The sequence below is a fragment of the Seriola dumerili genome, unplaced genomic scaffold, assembly GCF_002260705.1.
Source record: "Seriola dumerili isolate Sdu_G_001 unplaced genomic scaffold, Sdu_1.0 BDQW01000149.1, whole genome shotgun sequence".
Taxonomy (NCBI): domain Eukaryota; kingdom Metazoa; phylum Chordata; class Actinopteri; order Carangiformes; family Carangidae; genus Seriola; species Seriola dumerili.
Genome location: NW_019174404.1, coordinates 5,306,890 through 5,322,424, shown reverse-complemented (window position 1 = coordinate 5,322,424; position 15,535 = coordinate 5,306,890). Strand labels below are relative to the sequence as shown.

Below are 15,535 nucleotides of genomic sequence, written 5' to 3'. Positions count from 1 at the left end.
TAATTATTTGAATATTTTACAGGTATATATTAAAAGTCTGCACAACAGCATTCTGAACTTTGAAAGCTTGAATTATCTTGAAATATCTGTGAGCCTGAAACAGAGCAGTTGTAAGAGGGAGAATTCAATGACTGATTGCTGGCGACATGTAGAAATTTGCACGCGCCTGTTTGAGAGCATGCGGTCATCATACAAACAAACACACCTTGAATACTGCGGCCTGAAATGTTCTCTCATTTCCACTGGTCGACCAATAAATGGTGCACACATTCTCACAGAAAAAAAACAAAAAACAAAAACAGGGAGCTCTCAGGCAGAAGCACAAGAGTCTGACAGCACTGATTTCAGCAGGTGACGTACTGACCACACTGACAGGCATGGCAGCACGTGCCATTTACAGACGAGAGATGAGTGACAGGAAAGGCTTGGCTTGGCCCTAATATAGTGGAATGATCTCCAAAACAGACAAGGCTCAGTCATCCCTCGCTATGCACAGAGGGGCAGAGAAGAGACATTAAGGCGGCTGACTGACTGAACGCTGTCTGCCTTCAGGATGAGTCATCGTAGCTGCTCGGTGAGGCTGAGCGTAGGATACCTGCGAGATCTGCACGAGCACATTTTATATCTACAAAGCGACGTGCCCATTCAACCTCTATACACTCCCGTAGTTATCATATCTCATAAGTCCAACCACATCTGCAAAAATTTATCAAAATATTTGGCAATGGGATTTTTCTATTTGCTCACATGTGCAGCCGTATCTTATAGAGGCTATGGCTGACGTTCATCTTTCAACTCGTGTGTTTGTTTGTTTTTTTTTTCCCCCACAATACAAATGCTTTAAAACACAGCAAAGTCTATTCACCTTTTTTACTTTTTTCTGGTAATTATTTTGTGCATCATGCCTTAAGCTAGTTGCACTGATAAAAAATACAGTCTATCGTTATCCGGCAACACAATCATCTCAAGTCAGTGCAGGAAGCGCAGAAAACTAGAGTCATAGATCAGATGGGAGGAGGAAAACGAATAGTGAGATGGGTCAGAGAAGATATACAGATTCACAGAAATTAAATTTGCTCACCCAACAGGTATTGAAGTCCCTGCTGGGTTGAAATCTTCACAAGATAAATGCCCTGTAATGGGAGGTGGTATGCAGCTTTTTACTCAGTAGTTTGATTCTGATTAATTCTTTTTTTTCCTGTCTTTTCTCTGTTGAGCATGCAAAGAGTAGCACTGGAAGGAAGCTGGAGTTAGTTTATTTTACAGTATCTTACAAGCAGAGGAGTGGGAGGAGGTTGCGGAGGAGAGTTTCAGTGAGGAATCCTAACTAAATTAAACACAAACAATACTCTGATTCCTTTGCCTTATGCACAAACATACTGCATGTCATTATATAAAAGACATTCTCCGGCGTAGGAGGAACAAAAAAACAAACAAAAAAAAAAAACATTCTTCATCATTTTGGTGTGAGAAATATATGTACATATGGCCTCCATGTTCAGAAACATTTGACAAAATGTTGTTTGAGGTCTGAAATTCACATTTGTTCAAAGTTTTTTTTGTTTATCTCAAACACTGACCTGGTTCACACAGGACAGCTAGAACGGGTTTCACTTGAAATATATTTCAAATTACAAATAATAGCTACTCGGTCCTCAAGTAAACTGTTGCTCAAATTGTGTTTGATTTTACAAACAATTGTGTTGCTACCTTTTCTACATGAAAGAATACTGGTGAAAAGGGTCGTCTTATAACCGCTGGCACAAGTCTGTTTTTGGCTCCTTTATTTATTTTTTTTATTTTTTTTCTAATTACAGACACACCAGAGTGAATCCTCAAGCTGCCCAAAGTGCCAAGGCACAAATATCTGCGTCTGAACATTACATATCAGTAATGTACCTTGTGTTCTTTAAGCTTACTACTGCTACTACAAACTACTTATACTGGAAACACACGTTCTGTTAACACCTTCAGATCTAAAAGGAGTTCCACTGTTCTAACCTGTAATTCCCTCCAAATTCCCTCTTGGCAACACAGTAGGCACAAAAAGGTGCGTGACCTCACACACTCCACATGACTGATTGTATAAAGGATCACTATGGAGCGATCCAGTCGATTAAACATTTAAAACTAATCTGAGTGACACGAAAACCACACATCCACGATCACACAGAGGAGGGTAGGAGTCGTAAGCGTCGCTAAAGCATCAAAATAAATATCTCAATAAATACAACTGTACACAAAGTCTGGCTTTATGCATTCACACGTAGCATAAAGTAAATAGTATTATACCCTGCCTGCAAATCTCCAAACGCACAGGAGATAACTGAGTCAACCCCAGGCCAATATTTAATTAAGCTGTGATCAGCCACACTGATATTCCATCAGTATAATCCAAGTGCATTAATACTGGGGATAAATAAGTTACTATATATCATGGTGCAGGATGGTTTAAAGTTGAATAAGCAGAAAACTGATTTATTTATGTGCCCACTGGCTCAACTAACTATTGATTTATGTATTATAGAACTTCCTGCAAAGGGAAGCAACTGCTTCATTTTGCAGCTACGCTATTTTGCTCTACAACATTTTAACAAATATAAAATGAGGACAGAGACATGTCAATATAGTTTGTGTGTTACACTGTCATAAAGGGGCACTCCAGCCATTCAGTTTACTGACACTGAGGAGCCAGGGAAATAGAAGAAGCTTATCGGACTAAAAGACGAGCCGTCTGCCGCGCAGGTTTTGACCACTCTCTCTCAAATCTCAGTCCCACGACCTCATGGAAATTCAATACTAAATGGTTGGAATGCCCCTTTAAAGCTGGGCACATAAATGAATGACAAACCCTGTGTGCTAATAGAAGAAGTGAAGAACAGTGGGAAGCGGCGAGACAATTCTAAGGTTCAGACTGACAGCAAAAAACAGGGATTTTTTTCTAATTATAGAGGAAGACTCAGGTTTTTATCCTGACCAGTGTCTACCCTATCATGATTGGAGTCTTCCCGTCCTGTGCTGTGGCAGTGCAACCCGGTGGGCAACTATCTGCTCAGCTTGCTGGAGCACTTGCCCTCTCGACTGCAGCCCTTTCCCCTGGACAGGTGGAAGGGGCCCGTGCGTGCCTGGCGGCTGCAGCATGTCTCCTGGTGGTGGGGGTAGAAGCGGCGGGGGGGCGGCGAGCCCGAAAAGCTGGGAGGCGAGCGGCTGCGGCCGAGGCAGCCCCCTCCCCCGCCGCCACGGTGCTCGTGGCGGGAGGGCGAGGAGCTGACAGAGCGCTGCAGGGAGGAGGAGCTGCGTGGCGAGGCGCTAGAGCTGCGGTGATGGTGCGGCGAGCTCGTCAGGCTGCAGATGCCCATCCTAGAGCCCCCGTGCTGGGCCGAGGAGCGGTGGTGGAGGGGGGAGCCACGGGAACCATGCATCAGCTGAGCCAGGCATGTCAGAAGGTCTGAGTCACTGGTGCTGCCAGCTCGGATGCGGTAACGCCTAAGCCTAAGTAAGTACAAAAAGCAAAACAGGGAATGAAAAAACAGCCAAGTCATACATTTCAATGCAAACCAGGAATCAGTGTGATGAATTACATTTCCTGTCAAGAGTTGAATAAGAGGACCAGTCTCTCTCTCATATCTGCTTTGTCGTAGCTTCCAAGCTGATCAGTTCCTGGCTCTTACTTTAAATTTGGCACAGACATGAGAGTGGTGTCAAACAATCCCATTAATCACAAGAACAAATAGGAAAAGTTATAATCAAGGTGCAAAATCATGCTTTTTTAAAGTCTTCATGCTCCTTCTTTCATGCTTTTCATAATGAATGCTTTACAGAACAGTAATATTTAGATTAATTATTGGTTGAAATTACCTGCCCTCCACGGTCGGGCGGCAAGGTGGCTTTCCAGGGGGTGGGCGGGGCAGGAATTGGGAGGCCAGCTGCTCATTGGAAGATGCTGAATGAACGGGTCGAGGGATCCTACTCTTGCGGGACAGAGGGCTGGAGGAGGAGGACAGGGATGGAGCATCGTCTCCCTGGCGGTCAGAGCGGGAGCCCATGAGAGAGTCCTCGTCCTGGGAGCGATCAGAGGTGGAGGACAGAGGGTCCCTCGCAAGGGAAGCCACCATGGGGCCACGCCTATCAGAGAGGGAAGGCGAGGCAGTGGGAGAGGGGACCGGGCCCTGGTGGCTGGCTTTCTTCTGCAGGAGTTTCTCCTTGGCAGACCCGGGAGTCGGGAGCTCCAGCAGGCTGGAGGGCTCCAGGACAGGGATGCGGCTATGCCTGCGGCTGGGGTCCTTACGGGGGGCAGCCGGGGAGGAGGAGGTTGGGCCGCTAATCTGATCTGGGGCCCGGTCGACCTGTCCCCTCTCCTCCCCTCTTAGTTGAGGTTCTGTGGCGCAGGGAGTGTGGCCAGAATCATTCTCAGAGTCTTTCAGCTTGGGGAAAGCTCCATTACTTAATTCCCCTTGGCCAGTAACATGAGGGGAGAGGTGACCATTGGCAAAAACAGGACTGCGAGGAGAACGAGGAGAGTGAGGGGAGCGAGGAGAGCGAGGGGAGTGCGGAGAGGAGGGCGAGCGCGGAGGAGGCGAGCGTGGAGAGCGGGGGGAGCGCGGGGAAGACACGCGGCTTGGCACAGGGCTTTGAGCTTTGGTGTAGCTGTCTCCATTGACCATCGTCTCAGCCAGGGGGTCTGTGGGTGTCCCTGGATGGGTGGGCACATGGTCCTGGGGGGAGATGATGTCCACTGCGTGCTCCTGCCCCTGCTGAGTCTCAGCTTCAGCTTCACCACGCCTCTCCAGCAGGAGGCACTGTGGAGCACTGTCTGATCCTGACTGGGAGGACAGCCCAGAGGGACGCTGAGCTGTCAACTGAAGGGGAGGGGGAGGTGAAGACATGGGAGGGAAGAGAAAGACACACTGGTGTTATTTAAAAAATCAACCCCACTAAAAATGGGAATAATATTCGAAATTGTCAAAGGCCTGTTGCTGATAGACTACAACATGTCGAGTTGTGCTGTAGTTCTGTAGCAAGAGCCAGATGCAGATGTGTGAAAAGAGAAGAATTTTATAATATGGCGTAATAAATGGTGATTAGTTTGGCAACAGCATGCAATACCATAGCTACCATTATCAGACCGAAACACACAAGTGCTATGGCAGTGTCAGTCAAGCTGTGAGTACTAAACCGGCAAGTAGGACAGGAAACGTTCACGCAACTTCGCAGGGGGCTTCAGCGAAGAGAGGGTGAGGAACAAATACAGGGAGAGAGAGAGAAAGAGAAAGATAGAGAGGACAAAGACGATCTGAAACAAAAGAGACCATGCAACCTGTAGTCATGACTCGACATTCCAAACACACATGCCACAATCAGACAAACACACACCCCTATTCAGATCACAAGAACACATGTCCAGACACAAGGACACATCTGACCCATGCTCTGTCTGGCCTGCACAATGCCCTTCATGGTCTCTGGAGAGAGCTGCCTGACCACAACACAATAAGCAAGCCAACTGAACAAAGAAGCCCAAAAAACAAGCAACTTAAACAAAAAAAAGAAAATGAAAGAACATAAACGTTGAAAGCCGGTGTGTTGCTACTGACGGAGAGGAAGCTGAATGGAGGTCTGTTTCTATCGCGATGGGCTCATCACCTGCTGAAGCTGGGCACGTGTGATGCGTATGACAGAGGGAAACTTGGCGTTGGCAGCACCCGCCGGGATGGGAGGCAGTTTCCTACGACTGGGCGAGCGGGTGCCGGGGGCAGGGTTTGGTGGTAGTGGAAGTGAGGCATGGCAGGAGGAGGATGAGGAGGGGCGCTCCTGCTGCTGCTGGTCGGCAGACTGGCTGCGCCTCATGCCCGGCGGGTGGCGCTGGTGCAGCGGGTCCGACAAGGTGGTCAGGAGGGTGTGAGGGCTGGGAGAGCGCAGAGGGATGGGGCTGGATGTCCGGATCGCGACCTCCTCAGGCAGGGACGGAGGAGAGGTGGGGAGCTAAGAGAGGGGAGGGAGAGAAGTGGGAGGTGGAGAGAGGAGGGGTTGTGAGTTTGGTGAGGGAGTGAGAAGATGGAGGCAGTACGGTGGGAGTGCTGTGAGGCAGGTCGCACCGGTTCAGAGCAGGACGCAGAGCTGGGTTTTTTTTTTTTTTTTCCAGCTGAAGCGACGGAAGGATCATAAAGATAATTGAGGGGATGATTTTAGGCTAAGGAAGGAAGAAGGAGGGGAGGAAGGTAGTTCTTGGGAAGGCAGTGTACATGGAAGTAGTAGTTCTGGTTGTAGGAGATAGTGAGCGGACAGTTATTCCTCTTGTGGTGAAAAAAGCAAATCTGAATTTAAGCAAAAGCGGTTTATGTCCAACTTGAGCAGGATTTTGGAATTGGACTCAGCGGGCTGGTGGAAGGTTATGAATAGCAAAAGGAGCAAAAAAGTAATTTCAACAAAGCAAACCAAAGTATATTTTGTAAAGAAATCATTTAATTTGTAAAGTAAAAAAAAACAAACTAAACACATTGCAAATGTCTGCAAATAAGACAAAATTATGCACGAAATCTAAAGCAAACTGAATTCCAAAGCCATAAAACTCTCCCTTTCCTCCATGCTGTGATGTGATCAAAGCTCTGCAGTTGTGTCACAGATATCTTCTACTAACAGATATACACCAGTGAAGAAGCGGGCAAACATAAAGCAGTAACATTTAGCTTCAAACTACAGCAAGATGCAGCTGGTGGAACTCTGATTGTTGTATGACATTAGCATTTACGTTCTATAGCTAGAACTCTGACTCTGTGCAGCTTTTTAACTTTGTAAAATGCTGACTACAGTCAGTATCATGTATGCCATGTTGTGAGATGACCTTCAAATGAAAGGGCTTACCTGAGTGAGGACTCCCTCAGCCAGAGCTTCAGCTGGGCTGGTTGGGGTGACGGGGGGCAGAGCCCCTACAGGGCCCACGCTAAGCTCCAACTTGTCCACTTTTCCACTTCCCTTCGAGGAAGACACGCTTTCTTGTTTAGCTTTGCCAGAGCTCGGGCTTCGGCTGCCCTTCTCCCATCCAGGAGTCTGTTCCCCTGGCTGGAGGACCTCTGGTTCCTCGTCCTCCTCTGAAGGGCTGGTGGTAACCTTAGCTCCTGGGGAGCCACTGGGCCGCTCCACCATTACCCACTCCCTTGAGTCAATGTCATGCTTCCCAGAGCTCAAATTGAGGGCCACAAAGCCCCCGCTGCTCGCTGCCCCCTCTCCCTGCTCTAGAGATCCAGGGGATGCAGGCTTAGGAGAACCACCACCAGACCGGAACTCCTCGTCGTAGTGCCAGACCCTATCAGGACGCTCCCCGGCAGGTACAGTTTGACCCTGAGTTACCGGGATGATTGCGGCACCGTTTCCCTCCTTGTCATGGTGCGGGGTGCCGGGCTGCTGCTTCGGTGAGCTGAACGGACACATGACAAATGCAAACAATCAGATCTCTACTCTATCCTAAGGAAAAATCAGGAAAAGAATGTTGAAAAAAATATATTGATAGACCCACCAGGCCTCCAGGAAGCGCTCTGGACTGGGCTTTGACTCTAGGCCAAGTCTCCTCTCCAGCTCAAAGCTGTGGATGTTGCGGAGCTTCCTCAGCAGAGGGCCGTCACGGTCTGAAGCCATCACCTCAGAGTGTAGTTTGACTGGGGAACCCAGACTTGGCCCAGCATAAGGGCTCTGGTGTCCTTGGTTGCCCTGGTTGTTACTGTGTTCCTCCTCCGTCGCCGCCTGTGGGAACCAGCCAGTGTTTGTAACTTATTTACCAAAGAAATTACTTTAACACGAGGTATCAATTATCTTGAGAGCACTTGAGGTGATGAAACTCAGAGACTATAGTTTGTGCGTTCACTTGTAGTCTACCTTCCAGACAGCCGTCCTGATGCGGTTACGGTTGCGGTCTAGCTCCTCCCAGACGTCAGCCTCCTGGTTGCGGTGCGGATGGAGGGGAGAGCCGGGCAGGCGCTCGGGAGCAGGGTTGTTCTCCACGTCGCTGAGCTGCTCATCCTGCAAAACCTCGTCTGTGTTTTCCCTCATCAGGTCGCCAGGTATCAGGGAGGCATTTGCCATGCTGGGAACACAAAAAGGACGCACATTATTCTATGTTTGAGGCTACAAAAAAAAATAACCACCCAGAGGCTAGTGTACAATTTCAAGTTAGGTGATTTCATTCAGAAAATAAATAACCTATAACAGTGCTCTGGTGTTTAAAAAAAAAAAAAATCCTTCCTGAGTTAACTCAAGCAAACTTACCCCATATGTGCCGGAGTGAGGCGGGTGTGATGTTGTGGTGTTGTGGCACTGGCACTGATTGTCAAGGTGCCATCTGTGCCAGTCCGCTCCCAGTCATAGGGGTCATTCTCCACTACATTGTAGGTTTTCATACTGTTGTCAAACACTGACATCAGCAGCTGTAACAAAACAACAACACACGATTAACCTTTTTGTGATTTTATTCAGGACAATCCCACAGAGGTCTACAGAAAATGGGTTTTAAACACTTGTGGTACTTGAAGTCAGGCTCATTTTGGGGTGCTCTCTTGGGGGAATCAACTTCAGCAGACCTTTCTAGGGCATGTACTGCACACTTTGCTGTGTTTTTTTAACAGAGGAAATATATAAAGCGCTATATCATCACTTGCTGAAACCAGCACTTTTATGTAAGATCTGCAGAATTGAATCCAAATTAGTCACCTGGTAATCAGGCTTGGTGAAGTAGTCCAGGATGGAGATGTGTTCCAGAAACACACCGAACTCTGCTGGCAGATGTTTGAGCATCAGACGATGGTCGTACGTGTCCTTCAGCTTCCCCACATGTTCCTGGGAGTGAACGAACACACACACACGCCTGTCACATCTCATCACTCAAAGCTAGCTGGACAGGGCTGTTTACTTTCAAGGACGGACAACAATTATTGGTTGTCCTTACTTTGTCCTTGATCTTCCTCCATGGCAACTGACCGACCAGAAACTCCACCAGCATGTAGAAGAGGGACCAAAGGTCGTCATGACGACCCATCTCCTGCAGAATTACAAGTGGTCTGAGTTAACATTAATCACTAATATGTGATCATTGACAAATCGTGGGAAAGAAAGAGAGAAAGTTGTAGGATGTAGCACATAAACAGGCAGTTGTGGGGCAGCAGAGAACACACAGGTCACATGTCACAGATTACACAAGAGCTCTAGCACAGGGTGTACTGATACTGACCTTATTCTTGTGTGCGTTGACAGATGCATAGCGGACTGTTCCCCTGAACCCTGCTACTGGACGGGGCTGACAACACACAGACAGATACAGCCATCAAATGCTAACAGAGACATCATCTAACACGTGTATGCTTGAATCCAAACCAGAATTTCAATGACAAATAAACACAAAAATATAAAGAAACTGTTTAGATTTTTAATTTAACCTTTTACCCTAACCACTGATTGGAACTTTTAACATCATTAGATTATGTTAAACCTACAATTATTGATTTTTTTTTTTTGGCCAATTAAGGGCGGTGCAACAAGCTGTAAACACAAGGTTATCATCTTGTAAAATTTGTTACAGCAGACAATTATTAATTTACACATCCAAACACAAACATGGAGCAGCATTAGCATTCATTTGTAGTCTTCTTTTTAGTCACCTGACAAACACAAGTGCAATATTCACTCTCTTTTTAGCTCTATTTTGGTTTCTACCAATGCCTACAAAAGATTTTGAGCTCTTCAGCTCTTAAATATTGTATTATGCTCACCAGCTAGTCGCTAACTTTGTCAGCCTATTGTAGGCTGCTGAGGATGAAAATGAATGAACCAAAACAGTAAGGATGCATCCATAGAGATGAGGGGTACTGCAGAGCTAAAAGGTAATTCTCTGTGCTTACATCCCCACAAGTGACATCTTTCATCATACACACGTTTATTTTATCTTTATTTATATTTTTTCTTTCTCTACCTTTAATGTTATGCACCAAAACACCAATGCAAATTCCTCATATGTGAAAAACTACTCGGTCAGCTTCCTGAATCTGGTTCAATAATTTGATCCATTGTTAACATAAAAATGTTGAAAAGAGCAGCTTTAAACTCAACAGTAACAGAGGAGGGCACTTACAGGTCGGACCTCCTGGCAAGAGTTGGTGAACTGGCGAGCTAAACCAAAGTCCAGCATGTAGCAGGTACGACAGGTACTAGGGAAGCGACCCATGGCGAAATTGGACTGAAGCGGAGAGGCCAGGAGGTAAGGGGGGAAAGGTTAAAGAAAGATGATTAAGTGTGAAATGTAATTGTTATGATATATACATTCATGCAAATTCAGAGGAATAAATGTGTTCAAGTGGTGAAATATCATTTAATGTAGCAGCTCCGAAGACAGACGATATTTACATTCTGTTAGATTTTGGGCATCTAGCCAGCACTCACACTGAGTCAGTCAAAAAAGCAAAATACTGAATCAGCAACAATACTGGCAGGGAATAATAAAAAAAATGCAGGGGTCACAAACACTTCCCAGACAATCGAAATAAAAATATTCCCCTGTGCCTGGAATACTAAAAGTGCTAGGTAATGAAATAAGAGGCATGCAGAAAATATCCTCTGCTGCAGCCAGCGTCCTGTGACTCACCGGTTTGATGTCACGATGCAGGAAGCCGACCGAGTGGATGCTCTCTATGGCTTCCAGGATCTGCCGACCCAGACGCAGGGTGGTGCTGATGCTGAATGTACCCCTGGTCATACTCCTCCTGAGGTCGGCCAGGTTACGACCCTGAGAGACAACGTACGAGATCTGTCAGTCCAAAGGCCTCAGCAGTACCCTTACTTCAATAAACATGATTTTTTTTTTAAAAAGCCAAGAATACACATTTATCTAGTTTAGTTTTCTTTTTGCTGCAACACTGAATAGATAGAAATATATTTATACAAAACAAAACAAACAAAAAAATCAGCTATAAAAAGGTTTTACTGACTGTCTGATAGCCAAATGCGCTGAGTGGACATAAAGTCTGCTGTGAGAAAAAATAAATACAGCGGCACTGATCATCTATAATTAAAAACATGATGCGGTTGGGAGTCAGCGCAGCACACATAAATATACCATTCCTGTGGGTATGGCTGCATAAATTACAACCACACCACACTTTCAAAACCTTCCAATGCAGAGAATGTATTTGTGAATTTATGAGGATGACTTGGGAATCCCAGTCTCATGTGCTGCATGCAATAACTAAAACTAATTTGATGCCTCTGTAGTTCACAACAGGTGACGTGGTATATGAACAGCCTGCAGTGGTGCTGCCTGATTTTCTACACTGAGAGCATAACTGCTATAAATAGCTTTCTTTTTTTTCTTTTTTTGCATGACGCTCTGTTCTACAGTCTGTTTCATACAACTTACTAGTGAAGCAGCTCAAATATGTTGTGCTCATTTACCCATACATCTGGGTCACGGAAATGTATGGATGTTAGCAGCTAAATTATTCATATGTAGCTGAGATTCATTTAACATTAACATGGCTTGGCTTCTTGTAACCAACCTCAGCACAAGGGTTACACAAGAGAGAGTCATGGTGTCCCTCTGTCCCAAACTCAAAGTCAACTCAAGTTCAGAGCAATGACTCAAGATGATTAGACGCAGGACGGCATTGAGATAGTTCATAAAATGTCTGATGGCTGTCTTCTGAGAAATATTTGTGCACATTACAATTTTCTAACAGTCCTAAGCCCAAAGATATTAAACTTCCAATCATTTAAAAAAAGAGGAAAGTAGGAAATCCTCATTTGAGAGGCTGGTATCAGCAAATGTTTCATGTTTTTGCTTGATGAATGAATTTCAGTGATTAATTTAACAGATTTTTGGCTAATCAATTATTCCACTAATTGTTTCAGTACAAGCTTAATTAGTCAAACTTGGCTGCACTGAAAAATCAGCTAAGAATTGGTGCTTATGAGCCATTAAGTCTTCTGCATTTAGACCAACCTGAAGCTCCATCACCACATAGTTGAAGCGGTCGTTACGGCCACATCCCACAAAGCGACACACGTGGTCTTTACCTAGGAAATAAAAGAGGAGAAGATAGTTTCAAGGATATTTTCATGAGAGAACATGAGGTCACTTCGGAGTCACTTGACATCAGCCGCATCATTTGATTGTAAGATGCAGTCTGCTGGTTGACTCATGACGATGTGTGTTCATATTTCGCTGCCCTTCCCTCTCTGCCCTCCCATCACCAGCGTCCCTGTACGGCTACCCTGCTGATTTATAGGCAATAGAGTGCGACACAGTGTCTACACATGTGCATGAATGCCTTGTGTGTTTCGTCTCAACGGACATTGCTGCACTGGCAGCTTGACTTCAGCCACACCCCAAGGCCCTTTGGACTAGCAGTGAATGTAAACAGACAAAACTAACAAAGCCTCCATGTTAAAAACACAGCTTTTTAGAATGCCGACTTTCACCAACTTCTTCTACAATAAATCAAAAATAATACAACTAAAGGAGCCAAATCAAAAACAAAATAAGCTATTATTAGCTCGATACGAGCCATTAATCTTCTTATGAGGCCATGGGTCGATATTTACTCTTTACAGCTGGGCAGGTCAGCAGTGTTTAGGGGGGCTGGAGTTCAGCCCATCTCAAGTTACATGCTGGTTCCTTTAGGAAGCAACAGAACCATGATGCCCCAGGCCACAGCCATTAGACAGTAAACATGATCCCAGCCCATTGATTTTCCTCTCAGAGGGGAGACAGAAAAAAGGCACAGCGGTTAAAAGGCAGGAAGGAAGAGGGGAGGGAAAAGACACACAAAAAAAAAGAAAGCAAAAGGAGTAAAACTACACAACCCCCCTGAAGGAGCTTTTCTTGTGTTGATCCTGTTTCTCTGCTGTGAGAGACTGGGAGTGTCCATGAACACAAACACACACTTCCTCTGATTTGAGCACTCTGTCTCCTCTGTTACTGTCACCTGAAACTTTTACAATAAAACTACCGAGACGTAATCCACCATTACAACACGAGATGTGGAGCTCAGAATGATTTATCTGCTGCTCCTGCTGAATGACGGTGTGCTTTGTGCTGCAGACACTGAAGCAGACTCCGCTGAACCCTGGGCCAAACTGTGTTTTCAGATGAGTCAGATGATCTATATATGCGGTTTCTGAGGGAGAGATTATTCAACCCTGTGACTAATGCACACCGGCTATCCCCTGCATTTTCTACAGTCACAACATTTCCTGCTTCGTCTCATGTTTGTTTGTTTTTTTTGTTTTTATTAATCCAAGAGTTATTATTGACAGAATACTAATGATGAGTATCATCTTCTGGGGCAACTCAATAGGTCACCGTGCCAGTGAGAATCAATCAATTCCAGAAATGTAATCAAATCCACTGAATCCATTTCGACTCACCCTGGAGCTTCTTGAGCACGGCGACCTCCATCTTGAGCACCTGTTTGGGCTGCTGGGCCGACTCCACCTTCAGCGCCACACTGACCCGTGTCAGCAGGTCCAACGCCTCGTAGATCTCGCCAAACCCTCCACCCCCGATCTTCTTCACCTGGAACGAGATGAAATATATTTACAGACTGTATGTGCACATGGACAGTGGGATGTATGTGAAACGTTGGGGAGATTGAGAAGAGGGAATTGTTTGCTCCCTCCTCTGGGTGGTCAGGGACAAACAAAAAAAAAGGACAAATATAACGTATTATGAAATCTACTTTGTCCCTTATCTTTTCAACAGTGTTTTAGAGCGGTTTTGATAGCAGCAATAATGTGCAATGTAACTCAAACTCCTTTCATTAAAGCCCTGCCACCATGGTGACCTGGGCATGATGGAGAAACTGCAAATTAAAACCATGTGATGTTAACATGATATTGATTTCAGCACTGTGCCCATGCATGTGTATGCATGCTCTGTAACCACTGTACTGTGCTAAGGGGCAGCAGTTCTTTGAGCTTTGTGCTAATATGCAGATGTGCACAGTCAAAGGAGGCAAATCAGGCAAATGCTTGGGGCCCTTAAGGGCATATTAGCATATTTTGCAATGGCAAATGTAAACCCCTTAAACCTCTCATAGAGGCATTATACAGTGCACCGCTGCTGCCCAAAAACCCCCCTAAGTGGAGTCCCTGATGATGTGTGCTGTAACTAGTATCTATCAACTACCTACACGTGAGGCGTTTAGGGTCTACTGATAGTTCGCATATGAGGCACCTCTTAATTGGGAACATCTGTAAATCGATGGGCTTCTTTGCCTGGGCTTTGCCATGCTCACGATGCTGAACAGCACGCTGTTGTTGAGCAGGTATAGAAGCTTAAAAACACCCTAAGAGCATTCTGTCAGTCCAACAGTGCTAGAAATTGTTTTGTATAATTAATTGTAAGAACTAATAATCAAAACTAGACAGTTTGTTAATTTAGACAGACCATCCCCAAACAGTAAGCAGACACTGAATGGGGTTAACAAGTTCCTGCATGTGTGAAGTCTGCATAAACTCAAGCAGTTTCTAACTGGGATTGCAGAAAATATTGAAGTTTTGAAAAAGGCTGCTGTAACAGAAGGCTAAATGGATAAATTAACTTTTACTGTTAAGAAATAATGAGAGATGAATTAGATTAATGTGATGGAGCAGGCATGGGTAATGCAGACATTCTGGTATGGAGGCAGTTTTGGATATTTTTCACTTTCTACAATAGTGCATATTATTTTGTGATATAGAATAACAAGCTGAGGTATTTATGAAACTTATTTTTTTGGTTACCTGACAGGGATGCATGTGTACAAGGTAATTTGTTTTTACCGAGCTCTCATCTTTGTGTCATTCTTTTAAATTTCCCCCAACACTTCTACCTACTCACTCTCGCTGCTCAGTACTACTAGAGCTTTCATTTCCCCTAAGCTCCCACGTGTCCTTTACTGTCCTCCATGCACACACACACACACACACACAGAGTGAGTCTTGTGTCGCACTAGGAGCTAAAGTCATAGGATTAGCTGCAGCATTCTTATGTAACTCAGCTCCTTAGAAGACAGGAAGTGGTGCCAGGCTGCCAGTTAGGAATAACAGCCTCACATGGCACCCAGGCTGGAGCAGCAGTGAGAGAGACGTGGGCCCTCGGGGAACACAGTGCAGTGTGCTACTGCTGCCTATAGCACACTGCACTGCCACAAATAGCCATACGGGCTATTTTTAGATCTCCCATACTGCAGCAGCGCTACCTGGACAAAGAGACATAACCCCAAACTGTTCAAGCCACAGGTAAGATCCTTTGGAATAAAAGAAGAGGACTCATAGGCAGGGGAGAGCATTGTTTGATGAACAAAGAGTTGTTGTTTTGCGGGACAGAGGGTGAGCTAGGGACAGGCAGTGACGGGGCTCGACAAACACACCGTCTATTGTCGTTGAATGACACGTCACTTACCACTTTCCATCGTTCCTTGACCAGGGAGAGCACGCTTAGGATGTCAGCTTGCTCCGCTCCCCCGCTCATGCCGTCTGCAGACCAGGGACGCTGTCCTCACTGCTTCCCCCTCGA

The 15,535-nt window shown here is 45.6% G+C and overlaps 1 protein-coding gene across 1 annotated transcript; it reads right to left on the bottom strand.

Annotated features, from left to right (window-relative positions):
• Positions 1 to 3,044: 3,044 nt before the first annotated feature.
• On the bottom strand, positions 3,045 to 15,490 carry ttbk2 (tau tubulin kinase 2). The gene is made up of 15 exons (XM_022751059.1): positions 15,422 to 15,490; positions 13,405 to 13,552; positions 11,978 to 12,051; positions 10,625 to 10,765; positions 10,115 to 10,219; positions 9,218 to 9,283; positions 8,936 to 9,028; positions 8,701 to 8,826; positions 8,260 to 8,417; positions 7,870 to 8,077; positions 7,514 to 7,737; positions 6,862 to 7,414; positions 5,644 to 5,982; positions 3,859 to 4,859; positions 3,045 to 3,492 (listed from the first exon to the last, which is right to left on the bottom strand). Exons 1-15 carry the CDS (start codon positions 15,488 to 15,490, stop codon positions 3,045 to 3,047), a joined length of 3,753 nt encoding a protein of 1,250 aa, XP_022606780.1.
• Positions 15,491 to 15,535: the final 45 nt, after the last annotated feature.

Coding starts and splice junctions, on each gene's coding strand:
- ttbk2 (XM_022751059.1), bottom strand. CDS start 15,490: ATGAGCGGGGGAGCGGAGCAAGCTGACATCCTAAGCGTGCTCTCCCTG. Junction 7,738..7,869: donor TCAGGACGGCTGTCTGGAAG/GTAGACTACAAG, acceptor TGGTTCCCACAG/GCGGCGACGGAGGAGGAACA. Junction 3,493..3,858: donor CGCCCGACCGTGGAGGGCAG/GTAATTTCAACC, acceptor GTACTTACTTAG/GCTTAGGCGTTACCGCATCC.